This window comes from Panthera pardus, unplaced genomic scaffold (assembly GCF_024362965.1).
Source record: "Panthera pardus isolate Hobbes unplaced genomic scaffold, ASM2436296v1 HiC_scaffold_19, whole genome shotgun sequence".
Taxonomy (NCBI): Eukaryota; Metazoa; Chordata; class Mammalia; order Carnivora; family Felidae; genus Panthera; species Panthera pardus.
In genome coordinates, this window is record NW_026526754.1 from 17382553 (window position 1) to 17399021 (window position 16469).

The 16469-nt window shown below is 46.0% G+C and overlaps 1 protein-coding gene across 1 annotated transcript in view; it reads left to right on the forward strand.

The window, feature by feature from the left end:
* Positions 1–9067, forward strand: part of LOC128778185 (WW domain-containing oxidoreductase-like) — an 80530-nt gene extending 71463 nt beyond the window's left edge. The window contains exon 2 of the mRNA XM_053906688.1: positions 8834–9067. Within this exon, the coding sequence (XP_053762663.1) occupies positions 8834–9022 (189 nt within the window). The 3' untranslated portion in view covers positions 9023–9067. The remainder of the gene's footprint in view (positions 1–8833) is intronic.
* Positions 9068–16469: the final 7402 nt, after the last annotated feature.

The following is a 16469-nucleotide window of genomic DNA, read 5'->3' on the forward strand; positions in this document are numbered from 1 at the left end:
AAACTCAAGGAAAGTGGGAAGACACAAAAGCCAAACAGTTCTACATTATTCCTGGCCCAGGTGCCGGTGCCTGGCCATGTGTCTCCTCCCTGGGAGCAGGCAAGGGAAACTGAGTGGAGCACTGTTCAGGGATGAGACAGCAAACAAAAGAAACCACAACCATCTAGGAAGAAATCTTTAATTTCTATTCAGCTTTAAAGAGTTTGAGAGAGTTTTTTTTTTCCTTTAAACAAACCAGTTCAAGTACATGCCTTCAGATTATAAAAGTACCTGAAATTGCCTAGAATATCAGCATGCATAGCTTGTTAGTATTTACATATATTTACATACGGAAAAAAGAGAAAGATCTACAGCTATTTACAGTCTACATAGGAGAAGAGAAAGGCAGCCTAATTGTATTTCCTAAAATACAGTAGATGAGTCGTCAGCACATGCATATTTAGATAATATTTGCATGATAGAATACAGTTTAAAAAAAAAAGACATACCTTTGTAACTTTCTATGCTAAGGTGTTGCATAATCAAGGTAATTTTTTTTGTTTGTTTTGTTTCTAGTCTATTTGCATCAAATGCTTTAAAATGTTCACTAACACCGAGGCAGAATTATTTACCCTGGCAATTAAAGCAACAGCACACGTGATCATTTCCTACTAACTAGCAACAAGCTGCTGGTGAATGAAATATCTATTGTTTCTCATTACCCATCGACCACTGTGACGAGATCTCTCTGTATAAAGGCAGTGCCTAAGCTATCACCATTAATTATGGAAGTAATATAAATGAGATGCTCTCCACAGTATGTTCTAAATGAAATATTAACAAGGCCAGCGTCTTTGAGCCTGAGAAATGATCCGTTGTAGAGAGCTCGCTATAAAAACGCGCAAACCTAATGCAAACAGCAGGCCAGACATGGGTGCCTGCCTGTGAGATCTGAGTTCTCGCAAAGTCCATTCTTTTCATTGGTTTCTGGAAGACAGAGTTAAGAGTTAATGCCTTGCCATGATGTGGTCCCATCACAAGACCCTGTGGGTTTTATTCCACCCCCTCCCCATGCCTTTCGGTGCTACAGTTGTGGAATATTTACATGACCTCGGTGTAAATGAACTGTCAACCTTAAAATCTAAACAAACAGCTTGTTTGGGGTTTGCCCTGCAATCTGGCTTGCTCGCAAAAACAGTCAGCTCTTGGCTTTCTAAAAGATCCAACGTGGCAGGCCAACTCGGCAGAGTGATTCCATGCAGAGGAAAGGAAGGGGGGAGCTTCTGTTTCACCTGTACTGTTAAGATATTCTCTGCATCATTATATTGGAACGGAACCCATTAATTCTGCCTGGCAATTATTTCAAAGGTTTATTTCAGTATACATGGCAAATACAGAGACATACATTTATATACAGTATACAGAGCTACTTAGAACTGAGGATAGGAAGTAGAGTAAAAATGTAAAATGTTTCAAATTAACACAGGCTAAGTATTTTCTTTTACCTCTTAAAACACCCAGTCATCTTTCAGCACTAGAGTCGAGGCGACCTGGTTGGAAAATTTCAGTTTCCAGCCGTCAGATTTTTCCCGTACGGAAGCATGATGCTATTTTAGGTGGCAAAGTTCTATGGCTCTTCTGCTTTGCCGTTTCAAACTAACCCGTGGAAGCGTGGCTACCCCAGTGCATTTTTCCATCCCAGAGAACTCCCCATTGGAAAAGAAACTGTACTTTGAGCAGTGTGGGTTTTCCGCGCAGCCCTGGCAGGGAATGCCCAGGGAATTCTTCCATGGCTGTGAGGCCATCAGTGTTATCCTCTCTTATTTTTAAGGACACCATCTCTCAGGCCCAGTCCTCTTTAGGTTCTGGTGGGCATGAATCGAAGGGGGAATAAGCAGGATTAGAGTTGCCCACCTGGAATGCACCTGTGCTGTTCCTCTTCCTTCCCCTCATTCGGAGGAACCTGGATGCCTGCCCAAAGCAGGTCTACAGGCCTCGGAAAACAGCAGGTCTCAGAAAGATGAAAACCATTCTAAATATTGTGCCTCCGCTCTTTTGAGACCAGACATAAATCTGTCATGGAGCCCTGGCAACATTTATGGCAGGGATTCTGGAACACGGAAGAGGTATGAAAAGGGTCTCATTTATTTCAAGGGAAAGTTCAGAACAGTTCATTGAATCGAAAATGCAGGTCCTAAAACCCTACCAAGGTCACTGCGCCCTTAAATCCTGCTGCTAGCCTAAGTGAAAATCCTCCCGTGCCTGGCCTGCCCAGAACAAACATGGCGTCGGGCCTATTTGGATGGTTGGGATTGGCTGCCTTTTGCTCCCCAAAACTTATGGCTAGTGAGGACAAACATATTCTGTCTTTAAAAACAAAAACAAAACCTTTCCAGCTTTCTGTTCTGAACCGACCAGTATCTGAACTCGTTCCTGCAAATGTTTCTCAGAGGAATAGCAGTGATGTGCCTCCTGACTTTCCATCTCATTCTGCCCTGGTCTCCAAGTCATTCTCTTAAAACTCCATAATGACGTTGCTAGAAATTCATGTCTTTGGTCAAGGGGAATGCTGTGGTCCTTGTAGTCTGACTTGGATTTGGGGACCTATTTGGGATGCCTGAAAACAGACAGGAAAGGTTCTGTGTCACCTTGTGGACTGTCTCTGAATGGAGGCCTGTGGACATGTGGCTTTTTCTTGAAAGCTGTACCACAACTGCTCCCCCTCAAACATTTCACTCAGGAGACCCTTTGAGTTTGCTGGGACCAGCTGCACTCATGGCAATGGATTGGCCTACCCTATTGCTTGGTCCTCCCCTGGAGCCATTGCCATCAAGCTCCCCCCCCCCCCCAAGGCTGTGTCCTCACTGTCACCTGGGGAATGACACTGCTTCACCTGCTGTGGGGGAGACAAGTCAACCAAGCGGAACCTCTGAGGTTTTCCGCACTTGAGAACCTGTTTTAGCAAAGAAGCGGTTTCCCTGTGGCAAGAGGAGAAAGCCCATTGCTTTAGAGCAGGACGTGTTCTCCTCTGTAGGGCTAGGAGTCCGAATGGGACCAAAATGGATGCTCTGGAACATTCTCTCAGACGTTTAAAGCCTCCACAGTTAAAAACAGGTATCTGCACATTCCTGATCTTCTCCACTTTTCTCTATTGGAGAAATTGAGTGTGGTTTACAATCAATGTTGAGAACAGCCTGTGAGCGAAACTCCTGAAAGTACTGGAAAAAAGTTCTATTTTGACGCCAACAGGAAGTATCCACATGTATCCAAGCCCGTATGGTTTGAAGCCTTTGTGGGAATCAATCGTTAGGAATTAATTAATTGGGGGGCAGGGGGAGAATGGGGCATGGGGACCACAGTTTCCTCTGAACACTTGATGTCACATGTCAGGTATTGTCTTCCAGAAGGCCACACGCATCTTACATGTATGCAAACTTATAGGATGGAGATTTGCTTAGGTTTCACTGGTCTTGATGTGGTTCAGTTCCTGCACTGAAAAAAAAAAAAAATACAAAGTCTAGGGTCCAAGAGGAGCTTGGAGGTGGCATTTTGAATCAGGTGACCTTTTCGTGAAGGTCATTTGCTATTGGATCTTCTGAGATGGTGCCGAGCCTTCAGGTTTGTTAATCCAAATGGATATAATTTCAATTTAGTTCACTGACTAAACCAACAACAGAAAAAATCTCCTTTTAACATTTCTCAGGTGAAAGCATGACAACCCCACTTAATTGCAGGCCACGTTGGGGTATCACACCGTGGCCAGACATGGCTCAGCTGCGAGGAGGGCAAGGAGGCCCTCATCAGGAAGCTTCTGCCAAGGGGGGGAGACAGGCAACAGGGAGCAGGCAATAGGCGAACATCTGTGTCACCTGTTTGGGAAGGAGGCTTGGCATGCCGACCTGGTAAGGCTTCCGGGTGGTTCCGTCCGTGTGGTCATCTGTGTGGCTTTGGACAAGTTGCTTTTAATCTCTGATGCTAACTGGGCTTCTCTGTAAATGGGGCTACATGATAATTGCCTCTGGCTTGGAGAGCTGCGTGGGGGTTAGAGAATCATGCTTATAAACCTCCCTGGCAGGGCCTGACGAATTATAAGCTCTCGGTACATGCTAGCCACTGTTACCCCTTGAATAGTCCCTGTTTGCAACCACTCGTTAGAAGAGCATGACAATTTGGAGGACAGGGTCCTTTGGAATTCTCTGTTCTAGCGTCTCCCATAATTTAGGTAGAAGCCGGTGTGTTGGTTGATTAGCACTTACTTCACGACTGTCAGTTCGATTGCACAAGCATCACGGTGGAGGAAGGGGGTGACTTTTTGGCTGTGGTTGCGCTCCCGGGGAAGGCCCACGAGCCTCGTTCCTCTGCAAGCTCCCTTACTCCGTGTAATGAAATACGCAGCACATTTTGGGGCTTAAAAGATCGTTCTCAGATGGGAAGGAGGGAACTGATAACATTTGGGGGCCAGTTTGCTTTCGTTTGCCTTTCAAATCAGAGATTCAAACCGTAATTGTTTTTGGAGGAACAGATGTGTACCAAGGTATCCGGAGATGAATTCCGAAACACTGCATTGAGTTTTTCCAGCAGAATGGTTACAGACTCTTCTTTCGGGAGTGTTCTTGGGAGACAGGGAAAGACAGGGTGTGGAGGCAGCCACTGATTCCACCCGAGACACGTGCACTCACTCCCTCTTCTCCACCGAGTCTGTGATAAGTCACTCTGCCGCATTCCGGAGCCACCAGACAGGTGGCTGGTTTTGTATCTGGCACATGTTTGCCTAGCAGACCCTGGCGGAGTAACGGGGACAGCTCTGAGGGTTCCAAGAGGCACCTCTGTTGTCTTCCTGCCATCACTGTCCGGGAATTCAGCACGATAGTCACCGCTCATTTCCAAGAGGGCTCTTCTCCCCCGCCCTTGGGTTTCCAAGCTCGGGCTGAGTTTCATGACGGGTTTCTTTACCCAACTACTTTCTGTTGAGTCGATTCACTCAACATTGGCTGTGCCATGTCCTGGCATCAGTATGTCTATAATAAAGCAATCTCCGAACATCTACTCTGCTCGAAATCATTGAATATACAGATGTTCCGTGACTGTGTGTCTACTTTTTTATACGTCTCATAGTTAAATCTACGGCAAGACAGGAATATATTCTTCCTTTTAAGTAAGCATGCATTTTAAAACAGAGAAACTTGAAAACTGAACGTCGTGTAATATGTGTCCTTATTAAAACGCAAGTTATATTAGAGTTGCTAACCAATGCATCACAAATATGAATATGTGGGGTTTTTTTTTCCCTCTACCATATATCGTCTATCAGAAACCTCTCTACCTTTCCTTTGAAAGAGTCCATATTCATTTGTATTCCATGCTGACAGCTCCAAAATGATGGCCGGTGCTTCTCAAATAAAGGTTGATGAAAAGCAGCCACTTAACATCTTTATCCCCACAAAGGGTTTTGTGAGGATGGCTCATTTCGATCTCAGGGTCTCAACTCTACATAAACAACTGATTTTTAAAGCCCACCTTTCTGGAGTTGAAGACTGGGCTGCCAATCTGACAAATGATGCCTGAAAGAGAATGACGCACCCTCATTACCAAGATACTCTTAACTTAATCCCCCAAAAAAGAATCGTAGGTGATTTTACATAAAGATTGAGGGCATACTTCTCCTCTGGCAGCTCACAAATGTTTGACTCGATCCGAAATGGCATTCAGGCATGATTAAAGGTTCTGCTGGGCTTACCCGAAATTCTCAGTCTTGCGTCATCCGCACCCCAACTCATGCCGTGCCTACAGGACAGGGGCCGCTGCACCCCAGTTCCCAGGGATCGCAACTGCCTGGAACCTGTGAGCTTTGGGTGAGCTGTTCTTAAAACTTCACTTAGGGGAACCCACAGCTCCAGCCGGTGTTGATGTGTCAAGGTATCGCTATTATTTTATCACCCTGGATCAGTAAGCAGTGGTGATAACCACCCGGACGTCGCTTCAGATATTTCATAGCACAGTTGTTAACATTATTTCCTTTATGTGGCTCTTTCATCTTTTCTGAATTATGTACTGATGCCCCAAAAAGTGGCATGAAAGCCATCTGATGGTGATTAAAGCGCTCTTGAAACAAGTTTTTTTTTTTTTTTTTATCCGTTTAAAAAATGTTTTATCTTGTATCAGCAGTACCGGTTTATTTACTAATGAGATTTCCCTAATGTGGCTCTGTCTCATTCTGATGATAGGCAGACCAAAAAGCTGATGAGCCAAAAATGAGAACTTGTTATTAAACTGTCATCACATCCGATCATATCAAGATGTCACTCAGGCTGCCATTGGCACAGCCGAAAAGAGAAGAGAATTCCCCGAGAAGCCAGAAGGGGAGTGGGCTTGGGACTGAAAGGTACGGTCACTACTTAAGTGTCCCGACAAGAGAGGCAAGGGAAGCGGGCACCAGCCGAACCGAGCAAGACCCGGGAGGGTGGATGTGCCAAATGGATGTAGTTCATCTTCAGAGCAGAGGTGGTCTTTGCTTTCAGGGATCCCTACTGCCCCATGTTCTTCTCTAGAGCCGGAGTTACTTATGAATGCCATCAGGACTGTGGATCACCACCCCGAGCCTCGTGGCAAAGGAATCAAAGCCAGCTCTTGGGAAAAGACTGGGCTTTTCTAAAACCCACCGAGGGAAGACGCATGCCCCCAAGCTCCCTCATCAGCCTGATTCTGAATCAACGGAAGTGGCGAATTTCTTTGCAAAAATACCATCCCAACAATGCAAGAGCGCCATCCGATACCATTTTAGAAGGTCACAGCAGCAAGATACTACCTTGGGTTCAGAAGAATTCCGCTTTTCGCTTTCCCAAGCCACCTACTTGGATCTTCTCTCCCACGATGTGTGAATGCTGATATTGTAAGCACACTCGCCGGGGGGCGGGGAGCCTTAGTTTGGGGATGAGCTCACTGGGTTTTCTCACCACTTGGGAACTGATGGCAAACCACCCGACCACTCTTTGGTGGTTTTGGCAGCTGCAAAGTAAAATGGAAATCGTAGATATCCTGAAAATGAAGCAAAACACTATCTCCACCTGAACTCTGCTAAGAATCGAGGCCAAAGTGATGCTTGGCTTGAGTTACCAGGCCGAGCCTCTCAATTCTTCAATTTGTCTTTAGAGGCCGTCCGCTTCCCTTTTTCCCCACGTGGCCTGAAGAGGAGTCAGATCAGCCGCTCGGAATTCTTTCGATAAATGTGCCAGGTGCTAAGCTAAGGGTTATTAGGAAGGATAATTCAGTGAGAGGGAATTTGGATGACACACACTCATTTCCATTACACTTGAGCCACACAAATCAATTCGAAAAGAAATAGCTGAATCCAAGAAAATAACTGAGTATCTGGGGAGTGGACATGGCCAGGGGGTCGGGGAAATGAGACACCCATTCCTGTTTAATTAAATTGGAGTCATGTCAGGTGTTCGGATTCTGGACTAATGGGACTTGTCCAACCCGGTCAAGCATCCAGCTATCACTAGGACTCAAGTCGGACGCTCTCCACTGCTCTCCACTCCACAGTGCTCCCCACAAAATCCTGTCGCTTGACTGCGTTTGACCATTTGCTTTTCAGACCAATTCAAATGTGACCCTAGAACCCGACACTGAACCTCTCTCCCCCCCACCAAAAAAATAACAAAAAAACAGAAACGAGCAAAATACTCAAGTCTACTTTTTAGCACTGTCCTAAAATGACGACACCTGGACAGAAATGCGTTTCCCTCTCAAATATCTTTAGTGTCTTCCCCTGATGGTGACCTTATCCCCATTACCTTTTTCCATCCTCTTCTGCAACCCCCCCTCCCTATCAGCTGATAATTAGTTGATGCAGCAAGGGCTGTGATCCACATAAATAATCATAAGATGCCAGATAAACTGTATTGGTTTTAAATTAGAGCCGTGCCTATCGTGTCTCCCTACGAACACCAGCCTATTATTTTTAATTATGGCTTGCAAAGCAAAGTGATTTCTTGCCCTCTTTACAGCGTCCCTGACAGCATTGTGTCAGCCGGGATGATATGGTGCCCCATCGGCACACACATCCCTAGCCACAGCACCAACTGTTACTCAGAAGGTGAATCGAAAGTAATCAATTGTACTCATTACAACTTACAGTTTGAAGTGGCCTGGGAGGAAATGTACCCCCTTAGTCACTGTCCCCTTGCAAATATGGGATGAATATGAAGAAAGGTTTTCATGGGATCTGGATGAATTACTACACGTGTCCTGTGTCTGCTTGAGACACATATGCATGGCAAGAAGAACGTGTGTAGGCGTGTTTTAAACATGTTCACCCAGCAAACCCTTCTCCTAGCAGCGCCATGGGCAAAAAATAAATAAATAAAGAGAGGATCTGGCACCAGGCCCTCCGTGGGTTTTCTATCTGATGGGCATTAGAGTGGTTGGTTTCATTCAGACAGAAGGTTCTGGAAACATCTCGGGGTCAAATCACATCATGCATTCAGAAGTCAACGGGTTGGATGAACTTGTTCCTGCATGTTCAAAGGCATATACCAGCTTTTTCTCTTGGCTCAGAAGAGACCTTTGATGTGATTTATTGGGGCGCGTATTTATTTCTGAAGCCTTTTCCTCTATGAGGTGTAAAAAGTCACACCAGCTTTACGAGCAGCGTTTGTGAACTTGCTTTTTTCCAGGATGGTCACCGCATCCCTTTTATGGTCACGTGCTCGCAGCCGAACCCGACGCGGAGGGGCTTGCTCATGCCCAGACGGAATGAAGTCAGCTCATCACCTCTTTTCTTTAAAAAATAATCACAATGACAATAAGGAGAGTAATAATGATTTTGGCCTTCTTTTTCTTTGATTTCCAGCAACAAGGAGCTGCCACCACCGTCTACTGTGCTGCTGCCCCAGAGCTCGAGGGCCTGGGAGGGATGTATTTCAACAACTGTTGCCGATGCGTGCCGTCCCCCGAAGCTCAGAGCGAAGACACGGCCCGCGCCCTGTGGGTGCTCAGCGAGCGGTTAATCGAGGAAGCTCTCGGCAGCCAGTCCGGCTGAGCGCGAGCGGCCGTGAGCGTGCTCGGCACACACACCCGCCCTGTGCGCGCGCTCACTGCGTGTGTGTGCGCGCGTAGCTGCCGACGCTGGGCCCCTGCCAATTTACGATCCCGGGCCTTTCCAGGTATCCCCAGCCTCCCCCCACCCCGACCCCCGCCCCTGACCCAGATCCACCAGACAAAGGAAGTAAGAGCAGTCACAACAGAGGGAAAAATGCCAAGCGCCGGTGAGAAGCTAGGAATGGCAGGGCCAGGGGGACAATCTCCCTTCTCTGGGGCTGGGTGAGGCCCGGGTCTCTTTGCTTTCCTGGTGGCGGCCTGTTTGAAAGCGAACGCTTAGTTGGTATGCGGGTCCCTTGTCTCACTGTGGAAGCCCAAGCAATTCTCTCGCACTGTTTAGAGTAGCCAGGTGCCCCCTGTCTCTCCCCACCCTGGCCACCACCACAGCCACGGCCTTACCATCGCCACGCTGTAGCCAGGAGCTGGTCTTCTCCCGTTGAGGGCAGAAGAGGCGAGTGTCTGTCCTTCTTTGCTGCCTGGATCCAGGAGATCATTGTTTGACTCACCCTGACCAAGCCTGGGCAGGCGCGGTGATGACTGGGGACCCTTGTTCCAGCCAGCCAGGAGGGAGGTGACACTTAGAAATGGGTGCCATACACAGAGCTGGTGGGTCGCAGAAGGGCTGGCCCGCCCACTCCCTCGCCAAAGCTGCACCCAAAATTCTTTAGAGATTGTAACAAATTCTGCAAATCATGCCCTAGACACCTTGGCAGGCAAGAAAGGAAGCATTGCGTCTGTGAGAATATACAGGATATTTGCGGGAGCAGAGGATAAAAAGTCCTTTCCATTCATTCCTCATTTGCAGTTTCTAGAAGTAACCCGGATCACAGAGGTTCAAGACCTCTGCGTTATCCTGCTGGAGATTTCTGCTTAGACTTCCTGTCACTCCTCCCATCCTATGCTTAATAAAAGAACATGCTTGAATATTATCACCTGAAGTTCGCACTGTTTCTTTAAATGTTTGTTTCAGTTTTGTTTTTTGTTTTGTTTTGTTTTTTTAGAAAAGAAATCTAGAGGAAAAATAAAGCGCTTCTTGTAGACGCCAGGAAAACACGTTCTTGTTTCTTCTTCTCTGAGTTTGTTTTGTTTTTGTGCTTTGTGGCTGTCTGTGGGCCAAGTTGTCTCCCGCGATTAGCATGCCAGCATCATATTTTCTGTTGAAGAAAGAAGAGAAAAAGAAAAATGACTATTGTTTAATTTCACCTTGAGAGGTTTTGTTATTACTAGCGGGTTATTTCAGTCCTCAATGGCTTGCTCCCCCTGCAATTACCAAGTTCTCCGTGATTAGAGACTCTATCTGTGCATCAGAATGGGGGCGATGGAGGTCTCTTTCTAACTAACCCCCTTTCCCATTCCAGCAGGGATATAGGCAAGTCCACAATGGCATGACAGAATGCTTTGGCCGAAATACCAAGCGGTAGGGTACGTGTGTGTCATTGTTCACCCTGACGATGGCAGTTTTGGGTCAGGCAACGTCATGAGTCTCTGGGCCCCTGGCCCTGTGGTACGGGCAAACACCGGTGCTTTCCAGGGCCCTGAGTCTGGCACATCCTCTCCTCTGGCTACAGTCTCCCTAACAAAATCCTTATTATCACAGCTCCTTTAAAACCATGAACCTGATAATGTCGCTTTTCTGGTCCAAACCCTCTAGAGTTTCTGAGGTTGACTGTTTGCAAAGTGGTGCTCACAGTTCTCCTCCTGGTCCCCACGCCTTGGACAGTCCTCTACTACACCGGCTCTGGCCTGGGCCACATGACTTGCTTTAGAAAATTTGAAAAGTGCCTGTGCACTGGGGCTTGCCTTTGCAACTCTGGAACCACAGTCAGGTGAATGAGCCTGGGATAGCCTGCTGGACGATGACATGTGGTTGCTACCCTAAGTGACATCAAGCTAACCATTGGACCTGTGAGTGAGGCCACCCCAGACTAGTCAACCCCAGCCAAGCCAACCGAGATGAGAAGCTCCCCAACCCCAGTAAGAAGAACCCAGATGAGAAGCAGCTCCCAGATCCACAGAATGGAAAAAAAATGAAAGTTTGTCATCTTAAGCCACAGAGTTTCATCATTACTTGTCACGCAGCAGATACTAACTGATACAACTTCTCATCTCATTGAGTAAAGTCCACATTTTTTACCCTACCCTAGGGATTCTTTCATAAACTGGTTCCCAGCTAGCTTTTCAATCTCATGTTCTAGCACTTTCTCCTCACCTGCTACACGAAGCCAATCTAGCCTTCTTGGGTTCCTGAAATATGCCAAGCACACTCCCCGCTCAAGGACTTTGTACTTGCTGTTCCCTCTGCCAAAATGCTTTTCTTCCAGAGACCTGCATGGCTTCCTCTCATACCACATTCTGGTTTCTGCTCAGATGTTACCCCTTTCTGATGAGGTGATATCCAACATATCAAAGCGAACTAAGGGAGAATGTGCTGCCTGCCTGCCTCCTTGCACTGTTAAGGTTGCTGTGCTGCCTGATTTCCATGTGGATCCTGCATCAGGAGGATGAGATGAGGCTTGGGGGAACCTGAGGTGAGTATTCACCCAAATCAAGAACCTCTCGGGGTGCCTGGGTGGCTCAGTTGGTTAAGCATCTGCCTTTGGATCAGGTCATGATCTCACGGTTTATGAGTTCAAGCTCTGCATCTTCTCTTTCTCTCTGTCCTTTCTCTCTTACCCTTCCCCACTTGCGCGTGCGCTCTCTCTCTCTCTCTCTCAAAATAAATAAATAAACTTAAAAAAAAAAAGAGGCTCTCTAAGTCAGATAGACTAAATCTTCATTTACTCATTCACTCAACAAACATATACTCTGTGCTCCATTGTGGAAACCCAGGGTTTAGGGTAACTATAAAAGAATTTACATCTCAGGTCTGTAGGCGTCTTCACCTTGCACGAGATGAGCAGGTGCAAAGGTGAGCCAGCAGGTGGGCAAGAGCCTCACTCCTTCTTTAGCTTATTCTAAGTCCGAGGCTGCCAGTGCTCACCAGAGGCCAGGTGTGTGTGTGTGTGTGTGTGTGTGTGTGTGTGTGTGTGTGTGTGTGTGTGTTACAAAGAGCATATATGTAATATTTATGTACAGGTAATATATATTTTAATCCTATAATAGTGATCCTACCCTACCACTGTCAGTACTAAATGCAGATACTATGTAGCGAATATGTGCCACTTGCTGGTCTAGGCACATCAAGCTCATTTCATGCTCACATCATGGGACTGAGGGTTACAGAAACAAAGTAACGTTCCGACGGTCCCATAGCTGGGGAGTAGCAGAATCTGTAGCAGAATCTGTATTGGAATCCAGGTCTATCACCTTCAAATCCACGCGCCTTCTGCTACATCCCACTGTTTAACGAGTAGCCTATCGACCAGCGGTCGATGCGCACTGAATTTATACAACGAGTGAACGATTCACGAAGGAAGATTATTTGGCGTGTTACCCAAGCACGGGACCTGGCCGTCCTCCCGGTGCCCAGCGCCTAGTATAGACCTGACAAATTATTTCTGTACGTGCCATTTATCCGGCGTCAGCCCCACGGACCTTTTCTCTTGTCCCGGTTGTGAATAGGTCTGCATCTGGCCTTGGTTCCCTAGGATTAGCTTCTAATGGACTCAAAGTCCAGAGTACTCCACCATTGCCCAGCGCCATAGAATCCACCCAGAACAGGAGGAGAGAGCCAGTTTCCCGACAGCCATCTTCTTTGGAGGCCCTCTCTCCCCCAAAGGCAGCCGATTTTCACTTCCATGGCTGATTAAGAGAGACCCCTCTATCAATAGGAAATCAGAAATTGAAGCATCCCCGGTAAAGGCTGAAGCTGTGGCTTGTGGTTTCGCTGTTTTCAAATGGGGTTATGGGTGGTTTTGTTTTGAACTTCAGTGAAGGAGGCCTGATTACTTTCATTAAGGTCAGCACTAGGCCAGAACGCCTTGGCTTGTAAACTGTCTGCCCGTTCTGGTCACCAGGAGGGACCATTTTTAGAAGTTTGCATTAAACACACACACACACACACACACACACACACAGAACACATCTAAAATCACGATACTTCTCCCATGTGTTAACTCTTTGTGCCTTTCAACATGCCCAAGCTAGGTTGGTTGGGTTCATTTAAGAATAGTAAGAGATATCACAAAGTATTTTCCACATGATCACTTAAAACACTGCTCTGAATTTCGCCTGATGATGAGATAATGTGCTAACATTGAAGCAGTTCTTAAAAAGGGAAAGAAAGGCTCCAAGACCACCATTCCAACACAGACATTTTCTTCTTTGTTTACTACGTTGGAAGCCTTCAGACTATTGGGTTTCCTGTCCCCTCTTTTCCCTTCTTCCTTCCTCAAATTATCTCATTCCTTAGTTTTCGGTAATTGTAATGGATGCCGGATATATCCTCCTGCTGGGGGGTTATCATTTGGAAATTCGCACGATGGGGCATTTAGGTCATTTCTAGTTTTTGCTGTTAGAACTAATGGCTTAATTAGCATCTCTACGCGCACAGCTTTTCCCTTCTGTCATTTTACCTCCTCAGCATACATTTGCAGATAGGGAACTATTGGGTCTCAGAGCTCTTATTCGGCTCTTGCTGTATATTGCCTGTTGTCATCTGGATGGGCTACAACCAGCAGAACATGCATGTTTCTGTGTTTTTTCACAACCTCATCGGTGTTGGGTGTTGCCATTTTTTTTTTTTTTTAACATTTTGACTTCACATTTTCACAATCTGTAACTATTCATACAAAACACTCCCACGCAGACGGTCTCCTTATTTAAGGCAGAAGCATTTTGTCTTTCATTTCCCCACTGGACCACGTTCACAATTTTAATTAGAGTGGAAATTCCAGGCAAACCTACGTTTGGTTTGGGTACATCTGTACCACATTATTCAACCAGCCAATTCCCTGACTTCTTTTCCTCTGTGATCACCGCTGGAGCACTACGGGGACCCCCTCTGCATGCCGTGTGAACACGACAACTGAACACTCAAACCTCTTGGGTTCCTTCCGGCTTCTGCATTTCCCCCACGAGCCAAAGGACTAGTCCGCTCTTGTGAAATGTGCCGCGCCACTCAGGTAGACTGTCACACCTGTAAGCCGATCTGTTTACGAGGCCGTGCCCTGCTGCATCTTGAATGGGAGGAAGTCAAAGCTGCTTTTCATTTTCAAAATAGATATATGCAACAGGAGGATCTCCATCCCTCCTTCAGATTAAAGAGGCTCTCTGTCTCCTCCGGCTTTCCTGATTCCATCTGATGCTCATGAGAAGTCTGTCCTGTTCTTTGGAGCTATGACCACTGCTTGTCTGACACTGGACACCCCAGATGAGAAAATCCAGTTTTATCAAGTATTGTTGCCCGAGTGCTTGCCAACGCTTGGTGCAAAACGTTGAACTGGAATGCTCCGTTGTCCTTTCCCACCTCACATCTTTTGAATTAAACGTCAGTGTCCCCTTTTCACTAGTGAGGGGGACATCTGAATCCTGGGGCCAGCACTTCCGGTGTGATACCGTCCCAGAAATCTCACCTGGCTGAGCCCACGAGGCTCCAAACCACTCTGCATTTGTGGTTTCTCTTGCCCCTCCGATGTCATCCCTCCCTGTTTTGCTTCCTACATTCAGACTTGTTCGGACTCCTCTAAACGGAACAAATGTGGTTTTCATCAGTAGTCTACCTGAACGTGGTTTGATTCGTTCTCTACATCCTTAAATATGACTTATGAGATTGGTTTGGGGGCAGGCAGGGAGTCCTATTGCTGTATTTAAGTACAGTTCATCCTGAAAACCATCGCTGAATGATTTTCTTTTCAACAAAATTCGTTGCTGTTTTTATTAAAAGTGAAAATGAATCCTCGGCATTTAAGTTTGGTGGAAAAAAATCAGAAAAACCGAAACCGCCCATAGTCTCACCGCTCAAAAACAACCAATATTCTGAGATATTTTCTTTGACTCTCTCTTAAAATGCATTTTACACTGTATTAGTATCTTTTAAGTTTTAGCATCATATAGTTCTGATCATACTCAGTACACGGTTTTATAGATTTCAAAATAAATTCTTGATAAATCTCTTATCAAGACTTACGATCCTGCATTCAGTGAACCGATATCCTGTGGTGGCAAGATCATTTTCTTGTTATTGGAGAGTTAAGTTTCCTCCACGACCATAATCGTTAATATAAATAAAATATAAATATATTTGCATAAGATTTCAGGGGGAGGTGGTTTGGTTATTTTCTTAGCATGGACCCCAAAGAGCATGCAGGGTCAAACAAGTATGGAAATTTTTAAGGCTCCTGGCAAGATGCCTTTTCTGAGCTGCCCACAAGGCTGGTTGGAATCCCTGCCAAGTGTTCTTCTAGAAGAGCAGGTGTGTTTTGACCCAGGTGCATTTGCTGCTGACCAGTTCATTTTCCCCGGATACTCTGCCCCTGGGGCTTGGAAGTGTTGACCTCACTCAGGGCTGCCTGTCAAAGTCCTGGGGCATGGGGGCGCCTGGGTGGCTCAGTCGGTTAAGCATCCGACTCTTGATTTCGGCTCAAGTCATGATCCCAGGCTCATGGGAATCAAGCCCCACATCAGGCTCCACACTGTTAATGCAGACTGCTTGGGATACTCTCCCCCTCTCTTTCTCTCTCTCTCCCCTGCCCTTTCTCTCTCTCTCTCTCTCAATAAATAAATAAACCTAAAAAAAAATTAAAAACTAAAATCCTGGGGTATGGAACACTCTTTCCCTCTGGAACCAAGACGGAAGAGGACAGGAGCTTTGCGTCAGCGAAATCGAAAAGGCTGAATGTGAAAGAATCCAGCTAAATTTTGGGTCAGCCGGCTTTGCCAGCTTCTGGTAGTGTTACAGTATTAATTGTTCTGCTATTTCAGAACCTACTGAGAAACTTTGAAGACTTTCTTGGCGACGCTGGTAAATGCTCAGAATTCCCAGCCTGGTTTTCTGAGACAGAGCTCGCCCTTAGACGTGGTCCGGGGGAATTTTACTGGTGTGGCCTAGATTTGAAGGATTTTATGATGAAGCACTTGGCTTCTCCCTCTTATTAGTGGCTGCCTTCAAACCCACTTCAGGGAGACAGGCTGAGCAGATCCTTCTAGATGATTTAGGAAAATTTTCATTCAGATCACCCTTTTTCCCAAACAAGATTCCCTAACCTTCTAGAAGCCTGCATACACATCCCAAAATATTCCCGACGACTTCAAAGCTTCAGCACTCTCAAAACATAGAACTAACAGACATGGAAAAGCAGCAGCAACATACAGCTTTATATTTATACAGTCCTACATGTCTATCTTTATCTCGATATGTTAAATCTCAATGTAAAAATAGGCACTATTAGTGATAATAAGTACTATTTAAAATAAAATTATAGTGAGCATTTTTAAAAATAAAAACCAGA